The 13,794-nt window shown below is 42.4% G+C and overlaps 2 protein-coding genes across 5 annotated transcripts in view; one reads left to right on the forward strand and one right to left on the reverse strand.

The window, feature by feature from the left end:
- LOC102133058 (oocyte-secreted protein 4A) overlaps positions 1–8,768 on the reverse strand; it is a 105,013-nt gene extending 96,245 nt beyond the window's left edge. For all 3 annotated transcript variants that reach the window (XM_074013545.1, XM_065528151.2, XM_074013547.1), the window contains exon 1: positions 8,560–8,768. In XM_074013545.1, the coding sequence (XP_073869646.1) occupies positions 8,560–8,582 (23 nt within the window). In that variant the 5' untranslated portion in view covers positions 8,583–8,768. The remainder of the gene's footprint in view (positions 1–8,559) is intronic.
- Positions 8,769–8,833: 65 nt separating this feature from the next.
- MRPL16 (mitochondrial ribosomal protein L16) lies at positions 8,834–13,776 on the forward strand. 2 transcript variants are annotated; one of them, XM_074013544.1, is made up of 5 exons: positions 8,834–9,006; positions 9,159–9,351; positions 9,684–9,749; positions 12,064–12,212; positions 13,079–13,776. In XM_074013544.1, the coding sequence occupies exon 5, from the start codon at positions 13,118–13,120 to the stop codon at positions 13,562–13,564; it is 447 nt and encodes a 148-aa protein (XP_073869645.1). In that variant the 5' UTR covers positions 8,834–9,006; positions 9,159–9,351; positions 9,684–9,749; positions 12,064–12,212; positions 13,079–13,117; the 3' UTR covers positions 13,565–13,776. The 2 variants fall into 2 exon arrangements, with proteins under 2 accessions (XP_073869645.1, XP_005577802.1); XM_005577745.5 differs by lacking the exon at positions 9,159–9,351.
- Positions 13,777–13,794: the final 18 nt, after the last annotated feature.

Genomic DNA, 13,794 nt, shown 5'->3' on the forward strand with positions numbered 1-13,794 from the left:
TAATTAGACTAAAACTCTTCTGTTCAGCAAAACAAATTACCGTCTGGGCATCGTGGCTCATGCCAGTAATCCCAGCACTTTGGGAGGGCGAGGTGGGCAGATCACTTGAGGTCAGGAGTTTGAAACCAGCCTGGGCAACACGGTGAAATGCCATATCTACTAAAAATACAAATATTAGCCAGGCATGGTGGTGGGCACCTATAATCCCAGTTACTTGGGAGGCTGAGGCAGGAGAATTGCTTGAACCTGGGAGGCAGAGGTTGCGTGAGCTGAGATTGCGCCACTGCACTCTAGCCTGCGCAACAAAAGGAGACTCTGTCTCAAAATAAATAAATAAATAAAAATAAAAATAAAAACAACCAAGAAAAAAAAAAAGAAGTTACCAACAGAGTAAACAGACAACCTGCAGAATGGGAGAAAATATTTGCAAACTGTGAATCCAGCAAAGAACTAACATCCAGAATCTATAAGGAACTTAAACAAAAAAAAAAAAAAAAAAAAATACCATTAAAAAGTAGGCAAAGTACATGAACAGAGACTTCTCAAAAGAAAACATACAAGCAGCCAACGAACATATGAAAAAATGTTCTACATCGTTAATCATCAAAGAGATGCACATCAAAATCACAATGAGAGGCCATATCACGCAAGTCAGAATGGATATTATTAAATGATCAATAAATAACAGATGTTGGCAAGGTTGAGGAGAAAAGGAAATGCTAATACACTGTTGGTGGAAATGCAAATTAGTTCAGCTCCTATGAAAAGTGGTTTGGAGATTTCTCAAAGAACTAAAAATAGAATTACCATTCAACCCAGAAATCTCATTACTGCATATATACTCAAAGGAAAACAAATTCTCTGCCAAAAAGACACCTGCACTCATATGTTGATCACAACACTATTCACAATAGCAAAGACATGGAATCAACCCAGGTGCCCATGACGGTGGATTGGACAAAAAAAATATGTTACATATAGATCATGGAATACTACATAGCCATAAAAAAATGAAATCATGTTCTTTGTAGCAGCATGGATGCAGCTGGAGGCTGCAATCCTAAATGAATTAATGCAGAAACAGAAAACCAAATATCGAATGTTCTCACTTGTAAGTGGGAGCTAAGGCTGAGGGGAGTGGCTCACACCTGTAATCCCCGCATGTTGGGAGGCCAAGTTGGGAAGACTGCTTGAGCCCAGGAGTTCGTAGACCAGCTGGGGTAACATAACGAAATACTGTCTCTATGAAAAATTTAAACATTAGCCGGGCATAGTAGCACATGTGTATAATGACAGCTACTTGGGAGGGTAAGGTGGGAGGATCACTTGGGCCAGAGAGGTTGAAGCTGCAGTGAGCAATGATCACACCACTGAACTCCAGTCTGGATGACAGAGCAAGACCTCTTTCAAAAAAACATAAAAAATAAAATAAGTGAAAGCTAATCGTTGAGTACACATGGACACAGAGGTGGAAACAATAAACACTGGAGACGAGACGGGAAGCAGTGGGGCAAGCGTTGAAAAACTACCTATCAGGTACTATGTTCACTACTTGAGTGACAGGATCATTAGAAGCCCAAACCACAGCATCACGCAATATACCTATGTAACAAACCTGCACGTGTAACCCCTGAATCTAAAATAAATAAATAAATAAATAAAACACGATGGATGCGGCCGGGCGCGGTGGCTGACGCCTGTAATCCCAGCACTTTGGGAGGCCGAGGCGGGAGGATCACGAGGTCAGGAGATCGAGACCATCCTGGCTAACACAGTGAAACTCCGTCTCTACTAAAAATACAAAAGAATTAGCCGGGCGCGGGGACAGGCGCCTGTGGTCCCAGCTACTCGGGAAGCTGAGGCAGGAGAACGGCGTGAACCCGGGAGGCGGAGCTTGCGGTGAGCAGAGATTGCGCCGCTGCATGCCAGCCTGGGCGACAGAGCGAGACTCCGCCTCAAAAAAAAAAAAAAAAGAATGGATGCACATAGATTTGGAAGACGAAGCAAATACATTTATTAAACACTGTAGTGTTTCATTTCACTTGGAAATGTAATGTTTACTTCCATTTTTATGAGGGGAGCTTTATGGAAAGATGCATTTGTGTTTATTATGCACTCTGTTTTATGTTGTGTAGTGGTAAACTCACAGGAATTAATAAGAAGAAATTTGTAATATGATAACTGTTTTTCTTCATATTATTTCATATGATTATCATTAGAGGGAATTGTTACACTTTAATTCATTCTTCTCTATTACGCTCAATACATTAAGATAGAGAGCTTATTATAAGCAGTATGCATATCTCAGAGAATACAATATATATATTGAAGTTAGAATGCAAATTCTAACTTCAAAAAGTAAATTAAATTTTAAAAATAGAATGACACAAAATTTCTGAAGATACCAAGCAAAATCAGTACTGAATACGCATAGAAAGTGCCTGTCAGGAAGAAACCTAACATTACCTCTGAGGTTCTTCTGACCATTATTTTACTGCTTCTACTCACATTTTTCTCACAGTCTCACAAGCCAGGATCATTTTTGCTTAACAATGTATCTTCACTACCTAGCACAGCACCTGGCATAAAAATTTATATTGAATTAATTAATTATTTTAGTTCAGAAAAGGTAAGTTACCGTTGGAAAACATAGTCTACAGATACAGTGTGAGAAGAAATCTGATCTTAGAATCAAAAGATTTTGAGTTATTACTCCTGTATTCGCTCATAAACAAGCTGAGTGACCCGGACAAGTCTCTAATGAACTCAAAGATCAGTTTCTTTATCTATACAATCAGAGATTTGGTATAGAATCATCTCTAAAATTCTCTTAATTTTTGGAAAAGTCTTAAGAATTGTATTCTCTGAGATATGTAAGAAGCTCTCTATCCTAATGTATTGAGTGTACTAGAGAAGAATGAATTAAAGTGTAACAATTCCCTCTAATTATAATCATTTATGTGTGCTCATTGTTGCATAATGTGATTGCCAAAGCACGCATTTGGTTGGGGTTTCAGTGGCTATAATAAGCACTTTGTGACCTCTACTGGACACACAGGGTAAAGTCTTGTGTGAGTCCAGGAGTTCGTAGATCAGCTGGGGCAACATAATGAAACACTGTCTCTATGAAAAATGTAAATATTAGTCCAGCCTAGTAGCACAGGTCTATAATGACAGCTACTTGGGAGGGTAAAGTGGGGAAGGGTCGACTAAGCATGACTATTTTGTGAAGATGCAGAAAAGAAAGAAGGGAAGATTGCTAGCAAATACGTTCCCTCCATTTAGGGTTTGTATACAATTGCACTTGCCTTTAATTAGATGTGTGAATAACCTATAACAAGTATGTGGTTGAAGTACACTGTTGAGGAACTGGAGCTAAATATCTGACACCTCCAGTCCCTTTAAACTGAGATCCTACAACTCTTTGAAATAGCAGAAGCCTCAACTTGGTCAGAAGTGCAAATGGTTCTGAGATTAAAATGAAAAAAAGAAAAGAGAGGAATGAGAATTCTAGCCAAGAAAATAAAAATAGAGAGTGTGGAACTTAACAAAATAGTTCTAAATTTTCTCTCGAAGAACAAACATGTTAAACATAGCCAGTATGTTTTTTATAGATTGCAAAAACAACTTGATGGAACAGATATAAAAATGTGTAATAAAGTGACAATGACTAAAACAACGTAGGACCAGTCTCAGAACATGGGAATGGAAGAAAATGTCAAAAGGAATTCCCAAAAGCTGTGAGAATTTAGTACATTATAAAGTCACATATTAAGGCCGGGTCCGGTGGCTCACACCTGTAATCCTAGCACTTTGGGAGGATGAAGCAGGTGAACTATTTGAAGTCAGAAGTTCAAGACCAGCCTGGCCAACGTGGTGAAACCCCGTCTCTACTAAAACTACAAAAATTAGCCAGGCGTGGTGGCACGTGCCTATAATACCAGCCACTTGGTAGGCTGAGGCAGGAGAATCACTTGAACCCAGGAGGCAGAGGCTGCAGTGAGCAGAGATTACTGCACTCCAGTCTAGGGAAAAGAGCAAGATTCTGTCTCAAAAAAATAAAAAATAAAAATAAAATAGGCCGAGAGCAGTGGAGCCACTGTAATCCCAGGACTTTGGGAGGCCGAGGCGGGCAGATCACAATGTCAGGAGATCGAGACCATCCTGGCTAACACGGTGAAACCCCGTCTCTACTAAAAATACAAAAAATTACTGGGCATGGTGGTGGGCACCTGTAGTCTCAGTTACTCGGGAGGCTGAGGCAGGAGAATGGCGTGAACCTGGAAGGCGGAGCTTGCAGTGAGCTGAGATCGCTCCACTGCACTCCAGCGTGGGTGACAGAGCGAGACTCCACATCAATAAATAAATAAATAAATAAAGTCACATATTAAATGAGAATTTTCAACTTTGACAAAGAATTATGTTATATCCCTATCTCTGGCCTTTATAAGCAGTATTAATATATTCTGACTTATCAAAGTCTCAGCCTCCTGGGCTCAAGCAATCCTCTTACCTCAGCCTCTCAAGTAACAGGAGGACAGGCGTGAGCCACCACGTCTGGCCAATATTTTATTTGTGTAGAGATGGGTTCTTGCTGTTTTGCCCAAGCTAGTCTTGGACTCCTGGGCTAGGCAATACTCTCATCTCAGCCTCCCAAAGTGTTGGGATTACAGGCATGAGCCACTGCACCTGGCTGAAAGTCAAAATTCTTAAGACAATTACTGACAGGTTTTTACTGCATAAAAGTTATAAATAGTCCTATTTCAAAAACAATCAAGATATATTGAAAACTGAAAACAATTAAAACATACAACCAGCCGGGCACGGTGGCTCACACCTGTAATCCCAACACTTTGGGAGGCCGAGGCCGGCGGATCACTTGAGGTCAGGGGTTCAAGATCAGCATGGTCTACATGGTGAAGACCCATCTCTACAAAAAAACACAAAAATTGGCCGGGCATGTTGGTGGGCACCTGTAATCCCAGCTACTCAGGAGGCTAAGGCAGAAGAATCGCTTGAACCTGGGAGACAGAGTTCACAGTGAGCTGAGATCACCCCACTGCACTCCAGCCTGGATGACAAGAGTGAAACTCTGTCTCAAAAAATAAATAAATAAAAAATAAAACATATACAACCTAATAGGAGGTGCTATACTTAACACATAAGCAATTTTGAATTGATAAGAAAAAAAGCAAAATAATTTTAAAAATAGACAAACTAGACAAGCAAATCACACACACAGAAAACAAATAGACAAAAATATGTGAAATCAAGGACATGAGAAAAGGTGTGACATCACTTATCATTAAGGAAATGCAAACTAACCTATAACCAGTATGTAGGTTATATTAAGTAAAATTCGGAGAACGCCATCAGAAATCAACTTTAGTTACGACTGGTTATCCAAATCAACTCTGTGAGGCTGGGTTGGGTTTGATTTTGTGTGTGTGTTTTTTGTTTGTTTGGTTTTTGTATTTTCTCATTACTCTCTTATTTAAAACATAAAAATTAAAAAGTTGTGTTGTCACTTCTAATCACAGAAAACATTCTCACTTCAGTACCTAAAATGTCTAATACTGTGTAACAGTCACAACTCTGAATTCCATTTAAAAGAAAAGTGACTCTGCTCCCCCAGCTCGGCCCTGCTTCAGATAGAGAGATAATAGTAAAAACAAAATGGGGAGCATGGAGTGAACCTGTTTCCTCATCTTGCACTTTTACTAATCAATAAGATCTTTCCTATCCCCAGTCTGTCACTATTTATGATGCCTCTGAGATGGTGGCACCTGGTGTGAGCTGAATAGGATCCCTCAAAAAGTATATCATCTTGAAGACCTAACCCCGAGCATTTCAGAATGTAACCTTATTTAGAGACAGTATCTTTACAGAGGTAATCAAGTTAACATGAGGTCATTAGGATGGACTCTAATCCAATTTGCTGAAATTTGCATTCACACAGACATATACAGAAGAAAGATGATGTGAGGAGATGTAGAAAGAAGACGGTCATCTCTGCGCTAAAGAGAGGCCTGGAAAAGATCCTTCCTCACAGCCCTTAGAAGCAACAAGCAACCCTGCAGACATCTTGATTTCGGACTTCCAGCCTCCAGAACAGTGAGGCAATAAGCTTCTGTTGTTTAAGCCACCCAGTGTGTGGTACTTTGTTTCGTGTTTGTGTGTTTGTTTGTTAGAGACAGGATCTCACTATGTTGCCCAGGCTGTTCTTAAAGTCCCAGGCTCAAGCAATTCTCCCACCTCAGCCTCCCAAAGTGCTGGCTTACAGGTGTGAGCCACTATGTCCAGCCTGTGATACTTTGTCATGGCAGATCTAGGAAACTAGTACAGCACTCAACAGTACTTTCCTTCTTAAAGAAGAATTCATAAAGCACTCATGAGAGAAAGAGGGTGCTTTAATAGTGATATCCAGTCTCTAAACAAAGTGCCACACACTGGGTGGCTTAAACAACAGAAGCTTATTGTCTCACTGTTCTGGAGGCTGGAAGTCTGAAATCAAGGTGTCTGCAGGATTGCTTGTTGCTTCTAAGGGCTGTGAGGAAGGATCTTTTCCAGGACCTCTCTTTGACATTTTGAAGTGCTAGAAGTCAGGACTTCAAGATATCAAATGTTTCACATGCACAAACACACACACACACGCACATGCACACACATACACACACACACACACCCCTGCTGAGGATCTTTCATCTGCCGTTCCCTTGATGCAGGCAAATTCATCTCTGCTGAGTTGTTGGCTGGTTGCACATGATTCTTCCCTCAGGCCCAGGACATCCATCCTCACACCTACTCCACCTTCTTTCTCCCTGTCTTTGATGCAGTTCTGTTGGACAGGATGTAAGAAACCCTACCTTGGCACTCTACACTGGAGTCCACACCTAGTCATGGAGTCCACATCTAGTCAACAGGACATGCACACCTTTGCCCCACCATCAATGGAAATGTGGCTACTTCCCAACTGCAACTCTCTACTTTTGATGCCACAGGCAGCTTCTACCAGCCTCCAAACATACCATTTTCTCAAGCCGGTGTCAAACCCCAATGCCCAGTGTCCCTCAAACTGCAGAAGAATTATATTAAACTCTCTGAATGATCTAGAAATGTCTTTCACTGGGCTTGACAGAGCACCCCTCAACCCTTGCCATTGAATAGAGGAAGGCATGAAAGTCACAGTACACCAACAACTCAATTAACAAAATCTTTATTATAATCTCCAGTCTCCACTTCCTGTCTTGGCTTTTCTAGTGTTTTTTACAGGCTGGCAGAGAATGGGCAGCTAAAAACAGCAAAGCCAGTTCCTACCACCTGCTGCATAAACTCTGCCTAAGAGGCCCAGCACCTCACTTTGAAATGTGGAGATTACCTTGTGGTCCCAAGCAACACTGAGGCAGAAACAATCGCATTTTAACATCCTGTTATAAATGTAACATTGAGTGGTGTTTTTCACCTTTCATATTGACAAAGCTCTAGAAAAATTATAATATCCTTCTTTAGCAAGGATGTTGATCAAGAAAGCACTCTGATAAGCTGTTCATGGAGGCCAATTTTGCACAACTATATAAAGTCAAAAGATTTAAAATGAACATTCCCTTTGATCCATAAATTTCTCCTTTTGAAAGTGCCCAAAAGAAATACAAAATAACAAAAATGTACAAGGATGTTTACTGCAGCATGGCCTATAACAACAGATTTGTAAATAATTTAACTGAGCAACAATAATTATTCACTATGATGAACACATTCATAGAAATACTTTAATATAACCAGTGAATACTGAGACAGAAAACAAGACTAATGGCATTGTTCTTTCTTCTTGGTCAAACAATTAAGGAGTTGATGCATTCTTTGCACCTGTTGATTTAATAGATGAGAACAGCTGAAATAGCTTTCTTGTAAAACTTCAGTAACTCTTCCAGTTGAAACTGAATTTATTTTACCTTGAAACCTCTGGAATAAGTGTAGACACATTAATTTTGCTCATGGCACTATGGTAGATGCTCAAGAGATGTTTGTTGAATGGTCAACTAGAAGCCTAGAAGCCCACCTTGACTTGTCCCGCCTTTCTGATCCAAACCAATGTATTTCTTAAATGCATTTGATTGATGTCTCATGCCCCTCTAAAATGTATAAAGCCAAGCTACACCTCTACCACCTTGGGCACATGTTCTCAGGCCATGGTTGCTCGTATTTGGCTCAGAATAAATCTCTTCCAATATCTTACAGTGTTTCACTCTTTTCATCAACAATATTGTTCATTCACTGAGCTCTCTGGAATCCCAGACTGTGCTCAAATTCTGATGGTACTGTTTTCCTGTTGTATGACCCAGAACAAGTTAAATTATTTCAGCCTCAGGATGGAATCTGCAAAATCAGTATAATGACTTATCTCATAGATTCGTTGGCACGACTAACGAATGAGGTACTCAATGACACACTGCAATTGCCCTATAAATGTTAAACCATTGCCAAATCTGGTATTCTCCTAATGTCTTCGAGGGGTCCCCTAGAAAAAGGTCTCAAAGGCTGTGAATCATAAGGGACTACCTTGCTAAGGAACCGGCAGGCATTGACAGTTGTACTCCGCAGAAAAAATAAATAAAACAAAAAACTCCCCGCTCCGCCGCCCTCTTCTGGGGAAAAACTGGGGATTGGAAGGAGAACCCTAGAGGGCCAACGAGGCCCCTGGGCGTGGCTGGGCGGACAGCGCCTTTGACCGGCGGAACTCAACCTCCGACGGAACTCAACCTCAGTCGCTCGAGTTTCTTCCGCTTCCGTCGGGACTCCGCGAAGTGGACCGGAGTGAACACAACTTCCGGCCACACTGAGCGGTGTCCTGAGCTGATTCCAGCTAGCTACTAGAGCGCCGCTGCCTACCAGGGTAGAGGAGGGCCCTGTAGTCGCTGTGGGGACCTCCGCGCCGCCGGACGTCCGTGACCATGTGGAGGCTACTGGCTCGCGCTAGTGCGCCGCTCTTGCGGGTGCGCTTGTCAGGTCAGAAGTCCCTTTTGGTTCCTAAAGACTTTACCCCTCTTCCTCCCCCACCCTCTAGTGCTTTTCCTCTCTAACCCAAAAGGCGGCTCTGCATATGCTCGGTGAAGCACTGGTTAGGGACTACGCTATCCCACCGCTGATCTCCACCGTAGGGGTTCGTGCAAGAGGGTCACAACTGCGTCTGGGAGTCGGCGCCCAGAGACCCCGGCTGGCCTTCTGCGGAGCCTGAGCCTCTGAGCACATTTAGTGGAACTCACATCCCAACCTCAAGACTCTTCCGGCGGAAGTACTTTTGGGCCGGCTTGGTGGCTCACGCCTTTAATCCCAGCACTTTGGGAGGCTGAGGTGGGCGGATCACTTGCGGTCAGGAGTTTGAAACCAGCCAGGCCAACATGGTGAAACCCGTCTCTACTAAAAATACAAAAAAAATTAGCTGGGCGTGGTGGCGGGCGCCTGTAATCCCGGCTACTCCGGAGTCTGAGGCAGGAGAATCTCTTGAACCCGGGAGGCGGAGGTTGCAGTGAGCCGAGATCGCGCCACTGCACTGGGGCCTGGGCGACAGAGCAAGACTCCGTCTCAAAAAAATAAATAAGAATAAGAAGTAGTACCTTTGGCCCAGGTTGTATCGGGGTCCTGGCCTTGTTACCTTCGTCGTTTAACTTGGTTTGTCTTTGTAGATTCTTGGGCACCCCTCCCCGCCAGTGCTGGCCTAAAGACACTGCTCCCAGTACCAAGTTTTGAAGGTGAGAGCTTGCCTTTCTGCTGTTTGTAAATCTTTTCTCTGATGGAAACCAGGAGAGGGTGGGAGATGACATAGGAGTGTTCTTGTGTTTCCCGTCCCCGTTCACTCTTTCAGTAAATGTTTTTAGAGTGTACTGTCTTGCCAACCAATATTCTGAGCGCTAGAAATAAAGAACAAAGGAAACCAAAAAAGTTCCCTCCTCTTAGGGAGCAGCGTCTAATGAGATAGCTCCCCTAACGCCTGCCACTGGTGTGTGGCCCGTGGTCCACTCAGCCAGTAGTCAGTTGGCCTGAAATCTGGATTTTTGGCGAGGCACGGTGGTTCACGCCTGTAATCCCAGCACTTTAGGAGGCAGAGGCGGGTGGATCACTCCAGGCCAGGAGTTGGAGACCAGCCTGCCAACCCGGAGAAACCCTGTCTCTACTAAAAATACCAAAAATTAGGGGGTAGTGCACACCTGCAATCCCAGCTTCTCAGGAGGCCAGTGCACTCCAGTCTGGGCAACAGAGTGAGGCTTTGTCTCAAAAGAAAAAAAAAAACTGGACTTTTGATGTTCTCTCCAAATAAGGTTCCATATATGCAGTCATCTAACGATGTGTGAAAAAGCTCTGTTAAGATAAGCCACAATATTGTAAAACTAGTTTACTTTTTAAAAAAGAAATATACTGGAACCCTCAAAAAAATGAATAGGGTCTGTACATCTGAGGGTCTTCTGTACAGAACTGTTAAACCACTATATGTTTGGAAAGTACATTTGACTTGTAGGTGAAAGAAAGCATTACTAAGTTTCTCTGTAGCTGCATATAGAAGCTGAGGGGCAGCTTCTGAAACTCTGATAGTAATAATTTGATATTTCCTCAAACTCTTCTGTTTTGTATTTGTCTCCATTGTAAAGCCATACTTGGTTCACTTTATAAATTTTTAAAAATAATTTATATGTTAATTTTTTTCCCCAAATTGTCAAGGATGATAAAGATGTCACATGTCTGGCCTGAAGTTTTGTCCGCCCACCCAAACCTGGCACACTGACCTGTGCTGGTCTCAGCATGAAAAGTCCCTGCATATATGAGAGAAAGAGCATTGATTAAAGGATTCCTAGGTTGTAAGTTTCTCAACAAGAATGTGGCAGAGCTAGAGAACTTAGATATTTTTATGTACAATATTCTTCCACTACCCCCATTAACATCCAGAGAGGCAGAGAAATATGTGTATATATTTTTGTGACATGCTGTGTAGCTTTGCTGTTGAACTGGATGGCATAGACCAAATTATAAGATATTTCTAGCCCTTGGGTTCCTCTTCTATAAAATGGAGATTAAAAATACTACCTGCCTAACGTCCCGTTTTTTGATCTGGGTAATAGTGATATGTGTTCATGTGTTCACTTTCTGGTAATTCACTGAGCTGTATATTTTCAGTTTGGCCCTTTGATATATCTGTGTTAAACTTTGACAAGTTAAAAATTTTTTTAAAGGGAGCCCTAAAAGAATATCAAGGCTATACAGTTGTCTTAAAGATTAAGCGAACTAGTGATTTCCAAAAAATCCCTGTTACAGTGTTAAGCACAGAGTTGGTGATTAATAAATGCATTTGGATTCAGAGGACAAAACTTTGCTATCTTTAAAGTTTTAGAAACATTTGCATTAGCCACTATCATAGCCAGAAGATTCCACTGTCACTAAAAGCATCTGCAAAAATATACCTTTAGAATTACTGTTCAGTGGTAACTTTTAAGACTTGGCCGGGCGCGGTGGCTCAAGCCTGTAATCCCAGCACTTTGGGAGGCCGAGACGGGCGGATCACGAGGTCAGGAGATCGAGACCATCCTGGCTAACACGGTGAAACCCCGTCTCTACCAAAAATACAAGAAAATTAGCCGGGCGAGGTGGCGGCGCCTGTAGTCCCAGCTACTCGGGAGGCTGAGGCAGGAGAATGGCATGAACCCGGGGGGGGCGGAGCTTGCAGTGAGCCAAGATCGCGCCACTGCACTCCAGCCTGGGGCACAGAGCAAGACTCCGTCTCAAAAAATAAAAAATAAAAAAATAAAAAATAAAATAAAATAAAAATAAAAAAGACTTGCAGGCTGGATACGGTGGCTCACACTTGTAATCCCAACACTTTGGGAGGTAAAGGCAGGAAAATCACTTGAGGCCAGGAGTTTGAAACCAACCTAGGCAACATAGTGAGACCGTGTCTCTACCAAAAAACGAAGAAGAAAGAAATTAAGACTTTCTTCCGTTACAAATCTTTCTAGGAAGAAAATAGATCTTTTGAGATGTGTAGTTTTACTTTATCCTGGTTGTCTGTGCTTTTAGATGTTTCCATTCCTGAAAAACCCAAGCTTAGATTTGTTGAAAGGGCACCACTTGTGCCAAAAGTAAGAAGAGAGCCTAAAAATTTGAGTGACATACGGGGACCTTCCACTGAAGCTACAGAGTTCACAGAAGGCAATTTTGCAATCTTGGTGAGTGAATTCAGCATCAAGCAGCAATGGGATGGAAGCTAGGGAATAACAAAATCTCATAATCCTTGGGATAATTTAGTCTCTTCCTTTACAGTTTGTATTAGAACTGCCACCAGTAGCTCTTTAAACTGATACATACAGAGGCTACTGAGTACCCAGTAAACATTTGGGTTATACATTTTTTTTAAATGGAGAATGAAAATAATGTAAAAGCGGAAGGAAGAGGCTAGCTAATTTGCCCCATAATCAGATCATGAGATCTTTTCAAGCCCTGGTAAAATAAAACCACCCACAATTTAGGATGTGGAAAACAGCTGTTTCCTTACTTGTTGAGTAGCTTCCATGAAGACTTGATGTCAGCAGCTACACAGATGGGTGTGCACTAGGATTTATTTTCCACCAGGCAGCCAGAGTGATATTCTAAAGTCCCCTTCCTGCAGCTTAATCACCCCCACTGACCTCTCAGAACCTCCTGCCCACTCTCCCCATTCCTCACCCTACTCCATCCACATTGGCTTCTGTTCAACTTGCCAAGCCCTCTGCTGTGCCAGGGCCTTCACATAAGCCTTTCTTATGCCTGGCACACTCCTCTCTTTTCCCTTGGCTAGTTGTTCTTTTTATTCTGGCCTTAGCTTTAGATGTCACATCTTCAAAGAAGCCTTCCCTGGCTCTCCACTGAAATGGGTCCCCCTTCGCTGTCTTTATTACTGTGTACCCTAGGCTTTTCCTCCATGGGACTTACTAAAACTAAAGTTTTATTTTCAATTGTATCATTGAAGCCACAGTTACTAGAAGAGACAAAATAATAGAGCCCATGGAAGATATCAAAGTCCGCAAGTGTTTCTAATTCTCCCATTCACTTTTAGGCGTTGGGTGGTGGCTACCTGCATTGGGGCCACTTTGAAATGATGCGCCTGACAATCAACCGCTCTATGGACCCCAAGAACATGTTTGCCATATGGCGAGTACCAGCCCCTTTCAAGCCCATCACTCGCAAAGGTGTTGGGCACCGCATGGGGGGAGGCAAAGGTGCCGTTGACCACTACGTGACACCTGTGAAGGCTGGCCGCCTTGTAGTAGAGATGGGTGGGCGTTGTGAATTCAAAGAAGTGCAAGGTTTCCTTGACCAGGTTGCCCACAAGTTGCCCTTCGCAGCAAAGGCTGTGAGCCGCGAGACTCTAGAGAAGATGCGAAAAGATCAAGAGGAAAGAGAACGTAACAACCAAAACCCCTGGACATTTGAGCGAATAGCCACTGCCAACATGCTGGGCATACGGAAAGTACTGAGCCCATATGACTTGACCCACAAGGGGAAATACTGGGGCAAGTTCTACATGCCCAAACGTGTGTAGTGACTGTAGGAGATAACTGTATATAGGCTATTGAAAGAAGGATTCTGCATTTCTATTCCCCTCAGCCTACCCACTAAAGTCTTTGGGTAGCTCTTATGCCATAACTAAGGAGCAGCATATGAGATGATTTCTGAAAAACAATGTTATTTGTTGATTTAAAAAGAAAACTGTATTATATTTTTATTAAATAAAATTTGAACATCACTTCAGGATATAAATTCTCATTGGTC

Source organism: Macaca fascicularis, chromosome 14, assembly GCF_037993035.2.
Source record: "Macaca fascicularis isolate 582-1 chromosome 14, T2T-MFA8v1.1".
Taxonomy (NCBI): Eukaryota; Metazoa; Chordata; class Mammalia; order Primates; family Cercopithecidae; genus Macaca; species Macaca fascicularis.